The sequence below is a fragment of the Notolabrus celidotus genome, chromosome 21, assembly GCF_009762535.1.
Source record: "Notolabrus celidotus isolate fNotCel1 chromosome 21, fNotCel1.pri, whole genome shotgun sequence".
Classification (NCBI taxonomy): Eukaryota; Metazoa; Chordata; class Actinopteri; order Labriformes; family Labridae; genus Notolabrus; species Notolabrus celidotus.
Window position 1 is genome coordinate 27,995,615 of NC_048292.1, and position 15,156 is coordinate 28,010,770.

The following is a 15,156-nucleotide window of genomic DNA, read 5'->3' on the forward strand; positions in this document are numbered from 1 at the left end:
AGCAGAGGGGGATCTATGATGTGTGTGTGTGTGTGTGTCTTGGTCAATAATCTGCAGCTTTAGTCAGATTAGCAGCTTGCCTGGGTTTTGTTGTCAGAGTTAGCAGCACTTCTGAGCTCTATTGTTTTCATGGACACTGAGCACTTGTGTCTGGATCTAAATGGATTCGTGTCTGTCTGTCTGTCTGTCTGTCTGTCTGTCTGTCTGTCTGTCTGTCTGTCTGTCTGTCTGTCTGTCTGTCTGTCTGTCTGTCTGTCTGTCTGTCTGTCTGTCTGTCTGTCTGTCTGTCTGTCTGTCTGTCTGTCTGTCTGTCTGTCTGTCGGACTTCCTGTCTCATTATGTTGTTCCTAGTTGTTTTTTTTCCCGAACTAAAAGACAGAAAACAAGCAGACTGTTAGAAGGGTTGACATAAATACTTCACCCTCTTTGAGTCTCAACAGCCTCTCTTTAAGTCTTATCTCTCTTACTCTGCCTTTCAGCCTTTGTTCTCTTTTAAGGACTTGAAAATCATTCATAATTGAACTAAGTAATACATTAAACAAAAAAAAACGTTGCTTACTTCACTACAATGCCTTTCTCTTACCATTATGGCACTGCATCAAGGACAAACAAACACAACAAAACAAACGTTCTCTGACAATGACGGACTTCTCAAGTATTTGGGCTATTTCCTCTCTGAGACAGTTGAAAACAACATTAACTTTCTCAAGTGCTTCTACCTCAACATGGGGAACTAAAACTTTTCTTTTGGAACTTCTGCACTTCACAAGAGGAAGACTTTATAAAGACATGAAGCAGCAGCCTAATGGTTTAAGCGTGCGGCCACTATACAGAGGCTATAGTCCACAGCGGGGGAATTCAACTAACATTTAAAGAGGTCCAGTTAGGGGAAATGTCTTGAAGCAAGGGCCCGAAAGATCATAATGTCTAACTATAGAGTGTGATCAATACCTGACTGTCAACTCAAATGAATTCATTCAAAAACATTTGAAAAAATAATATTCAAACATATATGTATGACTGCAGATATAATGTTCTCTCATTACCTAAATAAAAGTAGGGCTGCTTTTCAAAATATGATAAAATAAATCAAATTTGAAAAATGTGTTTGTCCAAATAAAGTGCATGACTTCAGAAAACTAAAAAAAAATGGAGCAAATCTTGAATTCATATATTACATATTACATATTGGGCTCTGAGACCACTTACTTTCTGTGATGTCACTTCAGATCTGAGTGTGTATGTTTGTTCAAATCCTTTCTGTTTTGTCTCATAGCAGGGTTTCACGTTGGCTTTTTTAATACGTGGCACGGTGTCTGTACATATGCTCCCTATGAGTCTGCCCATTCTGCATTCAATGCTCTATTTTCGCTGCGCACTTCTCTTTTATGGAGAGGGCCATTTGTTCCGTATTTTCTCAACTTTCTCCAGCAGTCGTCTTTATCACCCCTTTTCTCTGTCTCACTCCCTTTGTTTTCTCTATCTCTCTTTTTCTTTCTACTGTCTTTTCACGTGTATCTTGCCTCTAACTCTCTCATCTGTCTGCTCTGTAAAGTTGTAATTTTCACTGCTTGGAACGCACAGACCTGATTGGCTGAGTAGTATCTCGCAATTGGTCTGTACGTTTCCTCATCTGCTGAATCACTACCGTAAAGAATTCAAAAGCTGAGTTAAAGCTGTTAAAATAGAAGTGCCTGTCAGATTTGAAATCTGAACCTTCTTAGTTTTTTTTTTTTTTTGTGCTTTTGTTTTTCAAGTTATATTTTTGGGGCATTTTTGCCTTTAATTGATAAGACAGCTAAAGAGACAGGAAAAGTGGGGGAGTAGAGAGTGGGAGAAGACATGCAGTAAATGGTAGAGGCTGGAATCAAACCCAGACATCTGCATTGAGGGATATAGCCTCTGTACATGGGGCGCGTGCTCAGACCACTAGGCCTACGGCGCCCCTGAACCTTCTGGTTTTTTTGCTGTAGGTTGGAGTCCGTATGGGACAGCTTCTGGGTCCAGACCTAGAACACGGTCTGCCAGTTAGTGACCTGTGTAGGGCTCTGTGAGATCCATTTCATTTTTTTCCAAATACCATTTTTTCCATTAAATTTTTTTAGAATTCAGTTTTTTACCCTTTAAACTTATTTTACCACCATATAGTGTGTGCTCTTTGTGTCAGTGAATAAAATGTCCGTTAATGAAATGCAAAAAACCTTACATTTATTGATGCAACACACACATCATTGCACAATTTTGTCCAGTATTTCAAGTCAAAACATAATGTTGTAACATAACAATGTACCAATAAGTGCTGTAAGTACAAAGTCCTTATAGCACTTATTGTTTCTCTCTGTTTTTCACATGGCCACACGTGTTTTTACATTTCCAGTCAACAGTATGTTGGCAGAATGTTTAAAACAGCCTGTCCCCTGACACATAGAAACTGGCGCACTGACACACTGGGATCCTAGCTCACCCCCTTCCCCCCAACCTCTTCATCACTTACTTAAACTCTCCCTGTCCCATTAAAGTTACTAACCATAGACCTTTCTGGAGTCCCTGAGCTCCCTTGTCTCGTAGGTTCCTCTGAGCTGCCGTAGACGTCCTCCTGCTGTGGACGTTCCAGACTCCAGCTGATACAGACGTGCTGGACTCCAGCAGCACCAGCTACTACTACTCGTCTCATCACTATCACTTCTCTCTCTTACTCCCCTCTATCTGTCTTTCCAGACCCAACTCAGTCGAGGCATAATGGCTGTCTAACATGAGTCTGGTTCTGCTAGAGGTTTCTGCCTGTTAAAGGAAGTTTGTCCTCTCCGCTGTAACTAGCTAAATACTGTGATGTGCAATGCTCATGATGGATTAAGGTGGGGTCAGACTGAGTCTTATCCTGTCTTGGTGTTGGGTCTCTGTTCATAATTTGACATAGAGTGGTCTAGACCTGCTATGTTTGTAAAAGAGTCTTGAGATAACGTGTGTTGTGATTTGGCGCTATACAAATAAAGATTGATTGATTGATTGATGACATAGGAGTCCTTTGGGAACTGTTCAGCTCTGTGTTTTGGAGTAAGAGATGAGTTTCGTAGTGTTTTTGCAGACTTAGCAGGTGTTTCTGGTGGACGCTTCGACATGTTGTTTAATTCGGGAGGGGGCGGGTGAGTGTTTGTGAAGAAAGAGATGCACGGGTGGTGCCACAAATGAGCGGCCCCCGGAAACACTTCCCCAGACAAACGTTCCTTCTCCTCATGAAGACAGGATTTCAGTCAATTCCCGCGGTATTCCACGTTGAACAGTAGATTCCGTTTTTATCGTCCAATTCCGTGATTCCGTCTGCGATTCGGTGAACGTGGAAATCATAGGGCCCTACCTATGGTCTATAGCAGGGGTGTCCAAACTTTTTTCAAAGAGGGCCACATATGATGTTGTCAGAATACCTCAGGGCCAGTGGATCCTACTGAGACTTAGGAATCCCAAAAGTTATATATGAAATATCTATTTAATAACAATCATTTTAAATTTTTTCTCAATAAATCAGTAACTAGGTAGTCCTCAGTTCTCCACAAGCCATGTACACATGAGCAAACGTTATCTGGTCTGGCAATGTGGGAAAAAATATTGTCTCATTATTTTCCTATGGCAGGATCATGATCTAGATTTCATCACACTTCTTTTTTATGTAGTTTTTAAAACTTTTCTGACAAGCAGGCAACATTTTAAGAACAAAATAATTATTTTCCTGAGTTCTGAACATTTTTGATGCACCAAATTTTGCCTTTTCTGCACAATTTCTTGTGTCTTGTGTCCTCTTTTGTGTCTTTTGAAGTTTTAGTGTTCATCAAGAACATTTTCACATCATGATAAAAACATTGATTTGAAAAAGCCTGTCAACTTTAAGAGTTCTTGTGTTTCTTCTTTATTGCCGTCTTGCAGAATTCCCAGAGCTTTGGCTTTAGACAGGTAGTCCATATGAAGCTTTTTGAGACGTTTCTGGATTGACTTAAGTTTTGTTTGTAGAAAGAAACTGTGATTAATTTCTTTGCTATAAATAACACAATTTAAGATGGAAGCTTGGGGCCATAATTACATGGACTTTGGGCCACAATTGGCCCCCGGGCCGTACTTTGGACACCCCTGGTCTATAGCCTTGATCATCTGCTGCATATCCTCCCCCACTCTCTACTCCCCACATGTCCTGTCTCTCCTCAGCTGTCCTATCAAATAAAGGCAACATATACCCCAAAATATAATTAAAGAAAGAAGAAAAGAATCGAACCTGTGGCGTTTACACCAATAATCAGAGATTATATAGACGGGTAAAGCCAGTTACCTTTTCTCATTATTTCTTTGGAAATAGCGAGGCAGAATTTGCCTAATGATAGCCACCTATCTGGACTTCCCATTGATTCCACATTGATCCCACACTCCTATCACTAAATAGCATTTCCTTGCAACTCCAAGAGGCCTTACAGGCAGAGCGGGAGTTAATAACCCTGAAGCGATTCTCTTACTCTCCTCCAGATAAGGCCTTGTGGGGGGAAGAGTTGCTTGATTGTTCTCTCATTTACCTTCTGTCATCTGTCCCCGTCTCTGTTTTCCTCTTTTTTTCCCCCCCTCTCCCTCCCTCTCTCCAACTGCCTGTCTGTTGTTCGTCCGTCCATCTCTCCGGTGTACAGCGCGGTAATCCAGGACAATATGTTCCAACATCTGCCTCTCCATATGATGCCTGACCCACACCATTGACCCTCTTTATACCACGCCACACACAAACACACACATTTAATCTCTCACTCACATCCACTCTTTTTCTCCTCCACTTACCTTCATCCTCCTCATATCTCTCCCTCTATGTTTATCCTTTTAACTGATCATCCTTCTAAATACCTCACTGGAACTCTGCCTTTTCACCTTCTTCACTATTCTCTCTCTCTTGCCCGGATAAGCACGTTTTTATTTCCTTTTTGTGAGCCTTCTCAGTTCTTTTCAGTCCATTTATGTGATATGGGTGGTATCAATGATATCAAGGGTCAATAGGGAACCAGATTAACATGCTCTAATGCACAATGTCACACTCATCTCCCCAGATTAAGACACTAAATGCCAAACTTGTACTCTCCAAAGCCTGCATTGCCTTGAAAACCGCCTGTGGAGGATTCTATGTTAAGCTCCCATTGACTGTAAGTGCTACTCTGTTGATTTCTATGGAGGATGTTTTTAACATAGAAAGAGCTTTAAATCATTGGGAGATTAATACATTTTTCTAAGAACTGCACTTAACTCAAAGCTGTGCTGTTGAGAGTTTCTCTGTTGGGCCTCTTCTTTCGATGCATACAGCTTCCACAATATGATCAATCTTATACCGTTTCTCCTAACAGATTCTTTCCTATAAGTCTTTCTTTTCACTAAGATGAAGAGGTTTTCAGTGTTCACATGAAAGACTGACATGATACTGCAAAATGGTTTGGTTTCATTTCAAATGTCCTTAAAAAGCCTGGTGTTTCTGGTTCGTGTTGACATATGGTTCCCTCTTTCCACAGTTAAATCCTGTGTTTTTGGATGCAGCAGCAAAATGTATTCAAAGACGATAGTTTTTGAAGGAGATTTTTGAGCTCATGCGGTGGCTTCCATTACAGAGTCGTTTAGATTTTTAACAGTGCAGCCCGAGGCCCAAAGATGACAGCAGCCAAGATTGGTTTTCGGCCTTGTCCCTTTCATACTGATATTTTTCTAAGGATATCTTTTAAGGACCCTGTCGGAAATGAGATGACACATTTTAAGGTGTTACTCCTAATAAAGAATTTCACATAACGATAATAAGATCCCAGAATTCCTTATAATTTTACACCGTGGACCATTGTTCTGAAACTATTTCCTTGTTCACTTTGCTTAAAGTCTGTCACAGAGTAGTGAACATCTTCCTATCTTTACTTCTGAGGGACTCTCTGGAATGCCTTATTTATACCCAGTTGTGTTACTAACCTGTTGAAAATGAACTTAGTTGATTTTTTCTCAAATTTTTATTTTATGTTTTACACAACTTTTTCAGTTTTTTGTTGTTCCTGGTCCAATTCTTTTTTAAATGAGTTGCTGGTATCATAATCAAAATTTGCATTTCATTTTCATTTTACCCCCCCAGATTTAACATTTGCAATGTTGTCTTTGCACTATTATCAGTTCAATATTGGGTTTAAATGATTTGCAATTCATCAAAATATGTCTTTATAACACAACTTTTTTTTTGTTTTGCATCGTTCTGGTTCCAACTTTTTTGTAAATGAGTTTCTGGTGTCATATTAAACATTGCATATAATTTTCATTTAACATTTTTTTTTTCCAATTTCAACATTCATATATTTGTTTTAAATGATGTGCAATTCATCCAAATCTGTCTTTATTAACATTTTACACCGCGTCCTAACTATTTGAAACTGGGCTTGTGATCTAAAATAACCCTTTCCTTTACATTTTCCAAGCTGCAAAAGTTTAATACTACTTTATTGAAGTAGGTTTTTTATGTAGTTCCTGTAGAGTCAACACTTTTAGTGCAATGTCATAGGAAGGATTGCATTTAGAGCCGTATCACGTGTGTGTATTGTCTAGTGTAATCTATGTGAACTATGAGTGTAGCTGTAACAAGTGTCCACATGTTGAAATAACATTTCTGTTTTATCACACTCTTTAATGCAACTTGGAAGTTTATCGTCTACCTCATTTTAACATCTTTCATTTTCCATTTCTATGCATGAGTGTTGAGGCCGAGTGCGTTTACTTTTGCCTCTTCGACAGAATCACAGTGTTGCCGTGGCGACCTCAGGCTTGAGCAAACTGTCATGTCTCGTCTCAGCGACAGAAAACACCTCCTTATCAAATGAGGGCGCAGAGACGATCCCAAAGGAAATCCATCCACATTGAGACATCTGTACTTGTGTTAGCCCGGGCAAATCCGTTTCTTTGTGACAAGCCTTAATCTCAATGTGCGACTGTGTGTGTGTGTGTGTGTGTGTGTGTGTGAGAGAGAGAGAGAGAGAGATTTTGCATGTGTGTTTTTCTGGGAGGATTGTAAGGAAGAAATCTGCTAGTGAGATGTTTTTTTTGCACTTGTTGTGTCCTCTCATCCCTCCCTGCTGGTTAAAAAAACAGAAAAAAACAACACAAAAAATCCGATTGCAAGGTGGACAAAGCCGTTCAACTGGAGATTGAGTGAGTCTGAACACAGTCGAACATATGGACGGCTAGATTGAAGCAGTGATAACAGCACAGAGGACATTATTCTCAGCCCCACACACACACACACACACACACACACAAACACAAACGCGAGTAATAATGAAATCAGTGAGGACAGCGGGGTCCGTTCTCCATGATAGAATTACACAGCTCTTCTATTCTCCCTCTAGTGTCTAGCATATGGGGCAGCACGTTTGGCTGACAGGTGCAAATGTATTACACACACTCAGCCTCACCTTTAACCCATATTTTCCCATTATTCCCTAAGTGTGCGAACAGTAAGTGAAAAAGATGTGCAGGGAGAAATGTGTGTTTCTCTCAGATGTTTATCTGTGTGTGTGTGGGGGTGACATTTTATGATAATGCATGTCAAGCAGACATGAGGGCCAAGCGCAGCCTGCACCGAGGCCGAGTCCTACATCGGGGGTTAATGCGTTTCAGACAGACAACTGGGGGTTCGCCCGTGCAGGCTCTTAACCCCCGGAGAGGGGGCCCCAAAGCCCCACGTGGATGTGAGCGTGAGTATGTGAGGTTTAGTCATGTGTGTGAGAGAGTGTAGTCAGTGCCAGTTACTCTGAATCTGCAGACAAGAGCTACCAAAGTCAGACTCATGCTCCTTAAAAGTGGGATAACAGATGTGTTTACTCATTTTTGTGTTACTGTTTTATGTCTTTGTGGTTTCATCTCTCTCTCTCTCTCTCTCTTTCCATCATCTCCTTCTGCTTTTTTCCTCATTCATCATTTGATGAAAACATCCAGAGAACACTCCTTAATATATGAGGTATAATGGACTGACCCCTGACCCCTTAAGTTTGCTCAAAACTAGCAGAAGGCATCCCACCTAGAATTGATCTCTGTTAAAGCACTCAGGTTGCCTTTTTGTTATCATCTATATATGCAGATATTTGCAGTTGAAATCTATTACACTTCAGGTAAAGTAAGAAGGATAAGAACAATAAGAAACAAGGAAGTTAAGGCTAATTTTTTGGGTGAGTTGCACTCTGAAATCATGGCCCATGATGAAATAAAACTTAAAATTCAGAGAGTTTTCTAAACCTTTTAGTTAGAGCGAGTGAGGAAGCAAAAAGTGACCACATAGAAGGTCATTATCAGATGACTTAAGAAATAACACGCAGGTCACTTTCTTCTTTCACATAATTCTGTTTTTCCACTGTACGTTCCAGTATATGATGTTTCCATCACAGTAAACAGCATTTCCCCCTTTCTTTAAGCTTGTAACATGATGGTATCAAAAAGTGTAATTCACAGGGTGTTAAGATAGTGTTGGAACAAACTGTCCTCATCATTTAGAGCACCATCATAACCTAAAAGTGAAGTCACACACAAAGCTGCTTTAGTGCCGCGACAAGACCCTGCGATCTCCTCAGCGTCCCTCACAGATCAGCTCAGACAGTCCATCTGAATATCTCCGTCTTCTACTTCCAATTGCAGGACAAAGCCAAGGGCTAGGGTTACACTTGTCAGTTCCGTGTGATTTTTGAGCTCTGATCACGGCGAACATGTTTTCATGGGCTCAACTCACTCGCTTACACTCGGGCTGAAAGTGACAGCTGTGCAACCCCCCTGTGGCTGTGTTTGTGGTCTTGTATAGCTCAGTGGGAAGTATGTGGTGTGAACACTGTCAGGGTTAGGGGGATTTATTCCCAATTGGACCACCCAAGTGTAAAGTAAAACAGAATGTTTTACAGAATGTTTGTGTCTGTGATGATCAAAGCCTTCTGGTTGTATGTTTTTTTGCTTCCTAGGGTGCGTCTGTAAATTGTCTGAGGCCTTACCTGGAGCTGTAGGGGTCCCAGTCCTGGTGTGGCAGCAGCAGCAGCAGCAGCAGCCATTGTTGTGGGGATGAGCTGGAGAGGGTATGGGTCACCTGGAAGAACCCGAGAGGATCACAGTTTTTTAAACATTCCTGACTAAACATCTTGATCTTTGATTTAAAACAGTGATCAGTCGTGTTTCATTTTAAACATCCGTTCCCTGTCTTCCCTCATTTTCTTTTTCCTTTTTTCCCTGTAGTATCCCTTTCCTACTCCATCCATCTTTCTTCATTCTACCTCTCCTTCTCTTACTCATCCCTCTATATCCGCACCCCCTCCTGTTTTTCTCCCCTCTCCCATCCCACCTTATTCCCTTCCCTTCCCTCAACTCACCCCATCAGCTCCCCTCCTGCCACCACCACCACCACCTGAGTCCCTCTCTGCAGCTGTTAAAGCCGCCCTTTGTGTGCGCTGCCGGTGGGGCCTTAATGAAAAGCCTGATTGTGTGTCCTCCTCCTTAATACCCCCTGACAAAGAGCAGCGAGGTGAGGGGATTCTGATAAAGCTCGCCCCAACGCCGTAATTAAGAGCCGCCACTGACGATTGCTGCTCCCTCCTCTCTTTCTTTTTTTTTTTTTTTTCTCCTTTCCTCAACTGTCTGTTCTCCCGCTTTGTTGGGAAAGAGCTGCTTTCAGTCTCTTCTTCTCTCTTTTCTTGTTGTCATCTTTGTCTCTTCACAAGTTACTCCCCAACTCCGTCCCTTCCTCCAATTCCCTCCCCACTTGTCAGGACGGATAAATCAAAAGATAGATGGACAAACAGGGTGGAAGATATGAGAGACGAGCGGAGCGAAAAATCAGGGAAGAAAAGGACGAGTGAGGATTATAAGTGACCAGGTACAGATAGGCCGCGCTGTAATTACTCCGAGAGAGAAAAGGAGCGAGAGAAAGGTCAGAGATGAGGGGAGGAGGAGATGGAGGGTACGAGGGAGGGCAGATAGGAAGAGCAGGAATACTAGTGTTAATTATCATCATATTGAATAAAGGTTCTTGTTGACGGCTTTGATTTGAGTGTGGACATGCCCGCTAACTAAAATTGCAGCCCACTGAGGTCAGACTTCTGTGCTGGTATCACATCGAGGAGACTTTTTTTATTACAGAGAAAACTTGGGAATGTTCTCAGGGCTTGACCTTGCATATCTGACCTGAACCTTCAGCAGAGCGGTCAGCCTCTTGGCTGTACCAGGACCTTCCATTGTGCATGTGCGCGCCGATATAAATTTGTGTGTGTGTGCTTGGCATAAGCCAAGACTCTCCTTCCGACATATTTTCCCATATAAGTCTCTTCTTTAGAAAAAAAAAAAACGAGGCAGAGACATTCTTTGCTCCAGTGGAGAGGGAGGGCAGGAGGGATTAAAGAATTATTTCAGGACTGTGTATTCTAGGAGATGGGTCTTTTCTCCTCGCTCCCTGGACAAACATGAGCCGGGTAGGATATTTATGCTCCTCCTGGGGGTCGCTGTAACAAAAGGGAAAGGACGGTGGAAAGCAAAAATGTTGCTCTTGGCTTGAGGACAGCGACCTCGACAGACGAGAGCTAAATTCTCACCGTCACAGAATTGTGAGAAGGTGATAGATCAAGGGTGGTGAGGTGCACAGAGTCTGTAAGTCTTAGGTGTTGACTTGTCAAAAATATTAACTTTGTTTAATTTTTAAAAGGCATTCTTAAGAATGTTTCTGTAAATTCATCATGAGCATTACCCTTAAAAAAAAAAGTTGTGCAATAGATCTGAAATGAGCTTTCTACAGTTTGGGATAACAATGATGAAGTTAACCATCAAATGACTTTAATGATGTTATCAGGGGCAGCTCTGATTTTCTGCTCTAAAGCTGTACTAAGCGTTTTTAAACTCGGGAAGTAGAGTTTTAAAGATGGGGATATTTCCAAGGAATGGATTCAGAACCGGTGATCTAAATCACAGGTTTTAGAGGTTTTCAAGTGTGACCCTAAAAGAGACTAAAATGTAGAATCACTCTTAATCTTGGCCTCATAGTTTGTTTTTTATCTGACTCTATCTGAAGGCATCCCACCTAGAATTGATCTCTGTTAAAGCACTCGGGTTGCCTTTTTGTTATCATCTATAAATGCAGATATTTGCAGTTGAAATCTATTACACTTCAGGTAAAGTAAGAAGGATAAGAACAATAAGAAAACAGTGAAGTTAAGGCTAATTTTTTTGGTGAGTTGCACTCTGAAATCGTGGCCCATGATGAAATAAAACTTAAAATTCAGAGAGTTTCCTAAACCTTTTAGTTAGAGCGAGTGGTTTTCAAGTGTGACCCCTAAAAGAGACTAAAATGTAGAATCACTCTTAATCTTGGCCTCATAGTTTTTTTTTAAATCTGACTCTTTTGAGTCCTCAAAAATGTGCCCTACTCTGTATATTACTGTCATCACACAAATATCTGAAATTTCAATTATAATTGAAGTAATTTGATGAACTTTATTTCAGTAGAGGCTATGTGATAAAAAACACATTATGTCAACAATTTGTATCTTTAAGATCAAAATGTTTTCTTGTTTCTTTTTCCTTTTTTTTAAAGTTATATTTCTTGGGCATGTTTTGCCTTTATTGATAGGACAGCTGAAGAGAGACAGGAAATGAGGGGAGCAGAGGGTAGGGGATGACATGCATGTCATCCCCTACCCTCAGCTCCCCTCATTTCCTGTAAATGGTTGCGACCAGTGGCTTCTGCGATGAGGACTATTGCCTCTGAATATTGGGCGCACTTAGACCGCTAGGTCCCGTTTTTCAGTTTTTTATCATATTGAAAAACTATGCTTTGGAAATAATACTAAGAGTATTCAATAAAAAAAGAAGGTAATATTTAATTTGACCTTTAAAAAATAGTCACACCTGAAAATGCAGAGCTGTCTAAAACAGATAATAAAGAACTGATAAAAAATATCTAAAAAGTTGTCTTTTTTTGTCTCACTGTTCAACAAGTGATGGAACACTGAGTGCACCGAGAGCACAGAGCTCTATACAGTGCTGATAGAATCTATTCATATCTTCAGAGATCCGATGGGAAGTGAGAATATGTCACAGCACAATGCTACACATTTCCTATTTAGAGCTGAAAACTACATCAACTCACAACAACTTTGAAAGTTGCCAGAGAGTTTTCTCAGGGGCGGCCCAGCCTGGCGCAGCGTGCCAATCCGGTTGGAATTGGCGGAGGCAGTGAAAAGACAAGCCCACCACTTGACAGGGTATTTACGTGGGCAGTGGGCGTGGGTGAAGATGGCACTAATTAAAATGGAATGGACTTGTTTGGGAAGCTGTGAAACTCTAAGGGGGTGGGGGTGGGGGGTCCGGACTGAGTGTGCGTGAGCTCGCTTTGTGTACACGCGTGCATATCTGTGTCGGAGTATTTTTTTTGTGTTTGCGATATCACAAAGCCATCTCTGGCTGCATGGACACACTAGTGTGTGTGTGTGTGTGTGTGTGTATGTGTGTGTGTGTGTGTGTGTGAGTGTGTGTGGGTTGTGTTGGAAACATTTTCTGGCTGCATCCTGTGTTAATGTGAGGAGAACCTGGGGCAGGTCACTTTACCACCCCCTACCCCCTCCCTCTGCTATCCCCCCCACCATGCATTTATTCCCAGCATCCCCTGGCAAGCACCCACCTCTCTTTCTCTCTCTCTCTCTGTCTCTGTCTCTCTCTCTCTTCTTCTATCATGGTAAACAACACATTGCCACACAGCCGGAGCGTGATAGCCAAAAATGAAAAAAAAAAAAAACATGTCCTGCAGGACGCCTGTATTTGTTGCTTTTATACATCAAAAAATAGACAAGACAAAAGGAAGGAGCCAAACGGACTGAGCAGGAGAGAGAGAGAGAGAGAGATAGAGAGAGAGAGAGAGAGAGAGGGAGGGAGAGAGAGAGGGAGTGCGAGAGATACAGAGAGAGAGATTGAGAGTGTAAACAGGAAGGGTGTATTTGGACTGGTTTTTCTATTAAGAGAGAGTTGTTGCTGTAGGGGCGAGCTCGTCTTTTGGGAAACAATCTGACTCGTTGTGTGGGAAAATGCTTGGACTCTACCTTGCTGGGTGAAAAACATTTCAAACATCACACTTCAGAAGGACTTTGACACTGAAAGTTTCACATATTTATGAGTGCTTGTGTTTGTATCTGTGTGTATGTATGTGTGTGTGTGTGTGTGTGTGTGTGTGTGTGTGTGTGTGTGTGTGTGGATGTGACTCACTGCAGCCAGGCTTGTAGTTAAAGCCAGGGGGCATTAGGAAGCCCTGCTGGGCTGCAGCCGCCGCCAGAGTCCTCTGGTCTGGAGGAAAGACAGGAATCATCAGTGGAGGAAGCTGGCCCTGGACCTGCTGATGGAGGACGGAGAAGAAAGGGGGGAGGGAGAATGAGAGATGAGGAGAGAAAGTAAAGGAAAAGATGAGCAACCTCTGCAGTTTTCACATATACACCAAAAATAGATGAAGTGATCTTCAGCAGCCTTAATTACCATTCTGGAGACGGTTACATCCAAATTACATCATAATTATTTCTCAAAATCATATGCACTTAGGCTCATATACATATTGGTACAAATTTCATTCTGAACAACACACATCAGTCTGGAGGACGCACACCCACACATGCACGCTCGCGCTCATGCTCAGTAAGCGATCGCGTCCTCATGAGTTTCTTTTCTTGATTCGAGAGACAAAAAGAAACTCATGAGGACAGTTCTCTAAACTCTCTCAACAGCTGGCCTTTCCCTTGTATTTGGAAGATGATGTTCTCTCCCTTCTCCCCACACCAATCCCCCGAACAACCCAAACACACGGACGCACACTCGCACAGACACAACCGTGCAGACGTAACCCATCTCTGCACGCACGTCGGCAGAGAGCCATACGACTTCACAAGGTTTCCAGGATTTTTAAAAGGAGAAGCAGGAAAAAAAAAAGCTCCTCCAATGGGTGGCTTTGGCAGAGAAGACAGGAGAGGGAGAGAGAGAGAGAGAGAAGGAGAGATAGTGAGACAGAAAGAGAGAGAAGTAGGAGACAGATGGTTGCACTAAACAGCGTTCTGCCAAAAACAACACACAAAGACTTGTGTGTGATGGACTGACTGACAGTTTGAGAGGCAAAGATAGGAGAGGATGAGGAGAGAGAGGGAGGAGGAGATGAAGGGTGGGGAAAGGTGAGGCAAGGAGGAGAAATGAGGAATCTCGGAGGTGTAAGATGGTGAGATGGAGAGCCTAAAAATGTAAGAGATGGAAGGAGCATGAAGCAGAGTGTTGAACAAAACGAACAAAAGTCAGAACGAGGAAATCAGCGTGTGGTCACAAACTACAGGACGACACTTTGGATCCAGTCTGAATGAGGCCTCAGTTACTCTTTTGTTCCATAGGTATCTTCTTCTTCTTCTTCTTCTTCTTCTTCTTCTTCTTCTTCTTCTTCTTCTTCTTCTTCTTCTTCTTCATAAAATGTGTTGTTTGTATTGGATAACACTTTCTGCTTTTGAATCTTTGGTCATGGCAGCGATACAACAATGCTGCGCCTACACTGTACTGGAACAGGATAAATGAAGGAAGAAGAGGGAGGTCATGCAATGTAATCACTTATATAACAAATCAGCTTCATCATTCCTGTGCATTCATTTTTCAGAACAATGTTCTCCACTGTTAAAATAACCTGGATTACATCTATATTCATGAAGAAATGTCGACGTTCTCAACGCCTGAAGAAAGGAAACAAACTTAAATTCAATCCCTGATAAGGTCAGTGTGCCTTTGACCCGTTCTCCTGCTTGTAAAACACGTCCCTCCCTCTTTACAACTCATCTCTCCTTCTTCTCCCGTCTCTCTCACTTTGCCAGGAGGGCAGAGAGGTAATAGCTGAATAGGATAATGGGCAGGTAAAAGCTGTTTGATGTGGAAAATTGATCTGGAATGATGAAAATGGCTGGAAATGGCTGCACAATCACAAGGCTGCAGCGGTGCCACGGCACAATCAGGTAATATCTCAGCGATATGGACACTTGAAGTGGTTAGTGCTTGAGACAGGTAAATAGAGACGGAGAGAGAGAGAGAGAGGGAGAGCGGCTGTCTGTCACAGCGCTCCCAGCTCTCTCTGCCTGTGTGTGTATGCTCAAG

At 42.0% G+C, this 15,156-nt stretch overlaps 1 protein-coding gene across 9 annotated transcripts in view; it reads right to left on the reverse strand.

Moving 5' to 3' along the window:
- sox5 (SRY-box transcription factor 5) overlaps positions 1 to 15,156 on the reverse strand; it is a 112,723-nt gene that overhangs the window by 25,132 nt on the left and 72,435 nt on the right. For 8 of the 9 annotated variants that reach the window (XM_034674083.1, XM_034674086.1, XM_034674084.1 and 5 more), the window contains 2 exons: positions 13,255 to 13,381; positions 9,009 to 9,100 (listed from right to left, as the gene is read on the reverse strand). In XM_034674083.1, the coding sequence (XP_034529974.1) occupies positions 9,009 to 9,100; positions 13,255 to 13,381 (219 nt within the window). The remainder of the gene's footprint in view (positions 1 to 9,008; positions 9,101 to 13,254; positions 13,382 to 15,156) is intronic. The other variant, XM_034674082.1, reaches the window with a different exon arrangement.